At 43.9% G+C, this 8,569-nt stretch overlaps 1 protein-coding gene across 1 annotated transcript; it reads right to left on the bottom strand.

Annotated features, from left to right (window-relative positions):
* Positions 1-274: 274 nt before the first annotated feature.
* On the bottom strand, positions 275-8,160 carry SELENOT (selenoprotein T). Its single transcript, XM_069973889.1, has 6 exons — positions 7,962-8,160; positions 4,950-5,060; positions 4,077-4,203; positions 3,226-3,313; positions 2,382-2,537; positions 275-945 (listed from the first exon to the last, which is right to left on the bottom strand). The coding sequence occupies exons 1-5, from the start codon at positions 8,108-8,110 to the stop codon at positions 2,410-2,412; spliced, it is 603 nt and encodes a 200-aa protein (XP_069829990.1). The 5' UTR covers positions 8,111-8,160; the 3' UTR covers positions 275-945; positions 2,382-2,409.
* Between the last annotated feature and the right edge of the window lie 409 nt (positions 8,161-8,569).

Raw genomic sequence — 8,569 nt, 5'->3', positions numbered from 1 at the left:
AGTCACATCAGCTGTGAGCATGTTACGTTTTGTATGCTGCATCTATCTAAACAAGAAAATAAAGAATTCTGAAGTCAAGTCGACTCTGTGAGTATATTGCTCCGTAGTGTTGGAGCCAAGTGGGTTTCATTACCCGAAGATTGCGGCTACTTGGTGAGAAAATCACTTTCCTTCACATTCATTGTGTCTATAGCGAATCCCGGACATGTGAACATAGCCATAGAGATTTAGTGCTGCTGATGTATGGTTATAGAACAAATGCAGTCCACACAGGTTGTAATGTTTTACTGTAATGGTAGATTTATTTAACTTAATTTGCATCTTCTGTAAAGAGAACTAGTAGAAAGGCTCAGTTTAAAAACTCTACATTAACTCAAATACAACAGAATAGCTTGATCTTCCTTAAACAGTCACTGATATATCTTCAAAGCCAATAAATTTGTTTATAATTTAGAATAACTTAGCGATCTGCAATATAATCTTATTATACAGAACATCAATAGAACTAAACAATGCTAACATCTGTGGATTGTTGGAGTCCTTTTTTGTTAGAGCATCACTTTAACCTATAAAAAGAACAGATTCTTATAAAAATTAGGTATCAAAGACAAAAAATCTCAGGAGGAAAGAAAATTAGATAACCTATTCCAAAACTGTAAATGATGAATATAAAACAAGGTTTAATGCCAGCATTATGTGACGTATGGAACAATGAAAAAAAAATGGCTTTAAAATAAAACAGGCTTGAATCTACACAGAATTTCATTGCACGGTGTCTGTAAAACTCCACAAAATGGCAGCACTCGGAAAAGTCTTGCAAGCAGAACTTTAAAAGGTACAACGAGATGGCAGAGACATCCAGCTTGCACTAACAGGATCTGTCTTCAGAGCAGGCCTTCATAAACACCAGTCCCGCTGATACCATCATAGAAGCTCACATCATGTCTGGAAAGAGAGAGATTAACTAGAACAGACCACAAATACATCATATTCACTAAATCTCTACATTCATTTATTTTGTACCACTTTACACACATATCCTTTAACCCCCCCCTCCCCCTCGTGCCGCTGTATGGTCTCACCAATCTAGAATTCTAGATATCTATGCCTGGTCTCAGCAATTACCAATAGCCAGCTATTTCCCATTTCATAGAAGGATGCAGGAATAGATTACTATACGTAAATGACTACTAATACGGGTGGGTGTAGCATGGAGACTTGGGTGTGCCAGAGAGTGGTGTACATACACACTGCAATAAAATTAAACACTAGTTAAAAGGCCTCACGTACTGCTTTATGAATGGAACCAAATGGCCAACATTATTTTACCAGAATCTGCATAACTGGACAATTGTAAAGGGTTACAGAACCGGCATTTCAGCATGTGCATGCATGGGGAGAAACCTGCAAGCTGGCACCAACACATGAGGTGACTCTACTAAGTGGGTAGGAAATATACATTTGAAATTTTATCATGGCTGTATCTTAACTGAGGCTCCTAAACTACAACCGGTCACCTCTACTGATTCTATTATCTTTACAACCTGTAACTTCCCTACAACTGATTTTTAAAATGTACTGCCCAATTTAAGTCTATATTTAATATAAAGCATCTGCAGATTTAGGCTGGGTTCACACTACGTATATTTCAGTCAGTATTGTGGTTCTCATATTGAAACCAAAACCAGGAGTGGATTAAAAACACAGAAAGGCTCTGTTCACACAATGGTGAAATTGAGTGGATGGCCGCCATTTAATGGCAAATATTTGCTGTTATTTTAAATCAACGGTTGTTGTATTGAAATAATGGCCGTTATTTACTGTTATATGGCGGCCATCCACTCAATTTCACCATTGTGTGAACAGAGCCTTTCTGTGTTTTTAATCCACTCCTGGTTTTGGTTTCAATATGAGGACCACAATACTGACTGAAATATACGTAGTGTGAACCCAGCCTAAAAATGGCTAGTCCAGGGAGCAGAAAAGATATATGTACTTCCTCTTCAGCTATTCACCTCCAGCACCTTGTCATACCGGAAGATATACTTCTGAGACAAAAGGGGTAGGTACCAAATCACGATAATCCCAAACAAAAAATTACGATTGCATGTGGAGCATGTACACATAATGCTGTGGTAACATTGTACACCTACTGGACATTGCATGTGGGGATATTTTTGCCCACATGTAGTAACACTGTACGCTGCACTGATCGAGTGGGTGGGGCTTAGTGTAAAGTGGGAGCATAGCCTCCTACAAAGGGAAATTGTAGCGAAAATCAAGGCTAGCTCTGCACTAGTGTAGATTTTAGAAGCAAGGCACACGGGCATCCTCTACCAAGAGGTATATTATTCCAGCTTTAGAACCACCGTCAGACTTACAAGATTAATCTGGTGCTGGAAGATGTGGCTATGAACGGTGGTGGTTGGGAATCGCATCCATGTGAACATTTAGCTTCATTTCATTATCAATAATTTGGACAAGTTGCTGCATTGATGGGAGATGACCAGATTCTAGCTTTGACCACACAGGTACATCTGGGGAAAAAAAATACAAGACATAATTAGGCCCCTTACACACTGTAATGCACATTAGCAGATAACATAGAACCAATTCTATTCTATAGGCCAATACATGTGTGCATGTAACGTGACTTCAGGGAACCCCACATTTGATACTCCGTGGCCCACCTCCTTGAGCACTCCTGCCTGTTCCCAGTCCAGAGCTGTTGCACAACATCTTAACCCTTTCACGACCATGGGTCATTGATGCATCAATGCCCAAGTCGTTTTAGGACATCAGCTTATGGGATCATAATGATCCCATAAGCTGATGTCCTCTATGTCTGCCCCCTCTCCTCTGTCCCCTGCCGCTGTTACAATCTTGTGACAGCCACAGGGGGGAGAGAGGTGGGGGCAGAGCCCACGGGCGCGCGTCCCGCCTTCCCTCCCCCGTAGATAGGAGGCTTCCGGTTTCCTTGGCTACCATCGGGGCTCTGCGATCATTTCTCTGTAGAAAACTACAATTCCCATCATGCCTCGAGAAGCAAAGCCAAAACTACTGACGCGTATGTTTCAGCTCAGCTAAAACTAAAAAAGAAATGCAAAGGGAAGGTGACATCCATCAAGGGCTATACAACGTACACAGTTAAAGCAATATGGAAATGCACTACATGCAAACTGTTTATAAGCCACAGGACTCTGAGCAAAGTATAACAGCATTTACCATTCAAAGTGATCTCAAAGGCTCCGGTGGACATACACTGGTTCTCAATCATGTTGCTCAGGAAGAAAACCATCATACAGGCATAGACCTAGCAAGAAATAGCAAGCGGGGGAAATCTTAATACTTGTCAGAAGATCAGTAAGCATTTACCTCTACAACCTTCCAGAAAACACTTCCATATTATCCTTACTTTGAATATTATTGTCTGAATGAAGAAAGTCAGAATTTATATAGGCCATGTTTGAACACTGCAGTCACCACATGAAAACAATACCAAGCCCCAGTGCATTCACCAATACCCACACAATGTTGCCAATCATAGGAGCACTGAGAGGCCATTGGTACATGGGGGTGTGGGTACGGCCACATGCTGTGACTGCAATGTGGTATTGTGGCCACAGCTTTGGCAGGTTTTACTCTATTTGTTTAAAAATAAATGTGGGGGGCATAGGGGGTTTATGCTCTAACATTATTGTGCAAACTCCCACAAATTATGCACAGTTCTGGCACCCTGCATAGGGAATGATATAATCCCATCTTACTAAGCGTTTACAACTACAATGAACTTGTATCGAGTGCCTACAGGTCTCACTCTCCGGCTCTTAGTGTGCAGTGTTTGGTCTCAAAGCAGACACTTGTTTCTTGGATGCACAGAACAAGATGATGAAACTGCCGGCAATAAAAGATATTGTGTAACATGTAACAATGTGAATGTGTACATAGTAACCTGGAGAAATGTAACTACAGTCCTGGGTATGTGAAGCATACAGGTAACAGTCACATGCCTACCCATATTATATAGATGTCACTATCCATACATAGCTAATCGGCAATGGTAGGTGGTCACAAACCTTGTTTTCTTGTCCCCACTGCCAAAGACCCGGTGCTTGCATGCCAAAAAACGCAAAGGGATCCTTTCCGACAATTATTAAGCCTATTAATACTAACTTGAAGACTGACAGGAACGATGCGATGTGTCTAAAAGAGGAGGAAATAAATATATACACATTACTTTTGGGCAGACACATAAAATATTTATGTTAACACACAGTGCAAATACCATTTCCTGTGACACCAGCGGCACACATAAAACAGCTGAACTGTGGTCAGTACAGATCCAAAGCAGGTCAAGAAAAGCTGCAGACAGAGCTGCTCATCCTGCAACACTGCTCTGTTTATCTGGATGGGACAAGTATGGGGATTGCAGCATCAGACACCGAGGAGGCTGTGACACGCACAGATTGCAGGTGCCAGACGCCTACAGATCTGATACTGATCACTTATACAGAGGATCGGCTATAAAATAAAGGCCAATAAGACCTTTTATAACTTATTTAGGCATGGATTCTACACCTGATTCCAATGCTCATGAAATCCACAAACATTACGCAGCCAAAATGAATGTGTTTTATTTTTAATTAAAGAAGTATTCTTTATTTTAATATTATACTTTTATTAGGTGATAGAGACAGCAAAAGTAAGCTTTGGTTCAGCTGAGCACCGTGGGTCCCATCCTTGCTCCCCCTGCCAAACAAGACGTGAGAAGGGAACTGAAAGTTCAGCACATGAGAATACCCCTATAACCCTGTTCACATTTAGCAGAAAAAATCTGAGCAGATTCTGGTCACACAAAAAAGTCATTTATGGAAATAAAATACACTCCACGTATTTCAATAGATTCTGCGTCGAAAAAAGAAATAAAAACAATGGGATTTAGTCCTTACCTATAAAAGGGGTGGGGCAGGTAATTCTCCCCTTCTATGCGGATGTCTGGGTACCGCTGGCTAATAACCCGCATGTACTCTTCAAACACCCGCCGGTAACCTCAGGAGATACTGCAGAGAGAAAAGGTTTGCTTACTTGTGTGGTGTACATACATGAACACCTCAGTCACATATGTAATGATTGTCTTCCATAATCCTGATCATTTTAACATAAAGTGCTACTTACTGCCACCTGACATATTAGGCCCTAATCACACATCACTCATCCTGTCTGTAATTTCAGCCCCGCAAATAGACAGGAGAACAGTGTAATACCGATGTGTGAAAAGGGCCATAGTGTAGGGGTCCCACCATGCCACGGACAGAGCATGCAAGCAAAATCCTGTCAATGGCTGCTAAATTGTGCTTCAGTGTTTACTTGCTGCAGCATGTGGCATGCACTATCCACACCTTGGGACCCTACTCGTACACATGCATTCACGCACAGTAGTGGTATCACACACTTTTCCCTCCCAAGATATTTACAATGTTTCGCCATTAGCTACTACACAGCTAAAAATATACTACATGACCAAGACATTACCAAAAAAACCCAGCTTTCTGCTTGGATGTCTATACACAGCCACAAGGAGGCCGGTTATTACATGTAAGATTAAATGTCTGCTTATTTTACTTTCAGCATCTAGATATTTTAGCAGATCATCCCTAAAGCAAACACCAACAAAAACTGGTTCCTCAGGAAATTTGCCCTCTGATTTCTGCTAGAAGTGATTCCAGGAAGGCCCCAAGTACATATTACAGATAACAGGGTCCACAGCCTATTGGTCTTGTCAAATGTGGGCAAATTATTTCTAATCAGTTTGTGCACCTCAAAGGGGTTATCCAGCACTACAAAAACATGGCTACTTCTCCCCCTCTCGTCTCCAGTTCAGGTGTAGTTTGCAATTAAGCTCTATTTACTTTAATGGAACTGAGTTTGAAACCCCACCCAATGTGGAGACAAGAGAGAGGGAAAGGGGCCATGTTTTTGTAGCGCTGGATAACCCCTTTAAAGTTACTGTACCACCAGGCCCAGGCTGAAGCACTGGAGGCGGGCCGACCCACCCTTAGTGGGAGGAAACCCCGCCGTCTATGATAGGGTTCCATTGTATCTAATGGAGTCACGTCATGGAGGGGCTGGAGTTTCTTCCCAGTGCCTCCAGTGCTTCAGTCTGGGCCTGGTGGTACAGTTACTTTAAACTGTGTTTCCTCTAAAAAGCCACAGCATCTCAGACCCATGATTCTATAATATATATATATATATATATATATATATATATATATATATATATATATATATTTTATTTTATTTTTTTTTTAATGATGAGCGAATAGTGAGATATTCAAATATTCAATATTCGTACGAATATCCCGCGAATATTCGATCGAATATTCGATCCCATTAAATTCTATAGGAACAAGTATTCGATTCGTGAAAAACATCTATTTGACCATTTGGAGGGTGTAACCGGAAGCTGGGGGATTTGAATGCTTATCGAATATTTGTCAAATATTCGCGGGATATTCGTACGAATATTCGAATATCTCACTATTCGATCGAATATCTATTCAATCGAACAGTATTCGCTCATCACTAATTATATATATATAATATATATATATATATACACATACTCACACACCCACCCTGATATATGGTCACCCTGGTATATTGCTGGCATTAGGGTAAAACAGCATACTGCCAACATAGACTATGGTGTGTGGCAGCAGGTGCCATTCATTTCATTCATTGATCTATACCATGACCTATTCAAGGTTTTGGCTTCAAAAACTGCTTAAAAAAAACTGAACATGAGAACATCAACATGCCCTTATGGCCTAAGCAGACACAGCTGATGGATGACAGGGTCTGAATAAGGGTCTAACGGCCCCTGGTATCAGTTACCAACCTGTAAGCTGTCATATACATCCAGGAGGATGACAGGGGCTGGGGGAGGAGGACAGGCTGGGGGGCTGTCTCCAGTAATACATCTGTGAGATGTGTCATTCATCCAGTGATCAGCTGGGACCCAGAGGGGAGGGGGGCAGCGCCCTCTGCAGGACAAACATAAACATGTCCACCCCTATGTGCCTGACACCCCCTTACACATATTACAGGGTGAAGGACCACCACGCAGGGGTGTGAGGAGCCGCAGGACCACCACGCAGGGGTGTGAGGAGCCGCAGGACCATCCCCTTGTGTCACAGTGATATAAGCCGCCAGCACAGGCTCCTGCAGGACCATCCCCTTGTGTCACAGTGATATAAGCTGCCAGCAGAGGCTCCTGCAGGGCCATCCCCTTGTGTCACACTGATAGAAGCTGCCAGCACAGGCTCCTGCAGGACCATCCCCTTGTGTCACAGCGATATAAGCTGCCAGCACAGGCTCCTGCAGGACCATCCCCTTGTGTCACAGTGATGTAAGCTGCCAGCACAGGCTCCTGCAGGGCCAGCCCCTTGTGTCACAGTGATATAAGCTGCCAGCACAGGCTCCCACAGCACCATCCCCTTGTGTCACAGTGATATAAGCTGCCAGCACAGGCTCCTGCAGGGCCATCCCCTTGTGTCACAGTGATATAAGCTGCCAGCACAGGCTCCTGCAGGACCATCCCCTTTTGTCACAGTGATATAAGCTGCCAGCACAGGCTCCTGCAGGGCCATCCCCTTGTGTCACAGTGATATAAGCTGCCAGCACCCTGATCCTGCAGCTGGGGGGCAGCCATCTTGTAGGATCAGTCACACGCTGGGAGCTGCAGGACAAAGGGCAGCACTTCCCCTGTGTCACCATGAAGACACTGAGCAGTTACACAAGAGAGGCCCCTCCCCCTGCCGGGCGCAGCCATTACTCAGCATGGCACCGGGGTCAGCCCGGGACCTCCGCTCCGTCACAAGGTCACTGTGCAGCGGACACTCTATACTGTGTGGACACGGACCCGAGAGCACGTCACACCACACCGGCCACGGTTCACCTACCAGATCTGAAACTTGAGCAGCGGCCCCGCCGTGTACTGCATCCTCAGCTTCTTGCTCGGTACACCGTTCCCGTCCGCCGAGGCGGAGCTCAGTACAGCGGCTACAATGCCGCTCACCAGCAGCAGCCAAGGAACGCACCGCACAGCCATCCTGGCCTCCGCGACTGTAGCCAAAGCCGGGTACAGCCCTTTGTGACGCAATGACGTACACGTCCAGAAACGTGCAAGGCAGGCGGCGAGGACACCATGACTACTGAGGGAAACGTGCCAGTACTACGTTACTACGTCACACCCCCTGTCGTTTCGGCCTGTGATTGGCTGGGTTCAGACTCTTAATTTATGTCTCCTTTTAGTGTTTTAGTGGGTTATTCAGTGCTACAAAAACATGGCCACTCTTGCACCACTCTTTCCTCAAGATGCCTGGGGTTTGAAACTTAGTTCCATTGAAGTAAATGGAGCTTAATTGCAAACCACACCTGACCTGGAGACAACAGTAGGGGGAAAAGTGGCCATGTTTTTGTAGCGCTGGATAACCCCTTTGAGTTTTTTTATACATGCAGAACATGGTGGCGTGTTTTTTTTTCCCCGAGCAAAACAATCATGCAAATA

This window comes from Dendropsophus ebraccatus, chromosome 6 (assembly GCF_027789765.1).
Source record: "Dendropsophus ebraccatus isolate aDenEbr1 chromosome 6, aDenEbr1.pat, whole genome shotgun sequence".
Lineage (NCBI taxonomy): Eukaryota > Metazoa > Chordata > Amphibia > Anura > Hylidae > Dendropsophus > Dendropsophus ebraccatus.
Note: the sequence above shows the minus strand (reverse complement) of the source record. Positions and strands in the feature narration are given on the sequence as shown.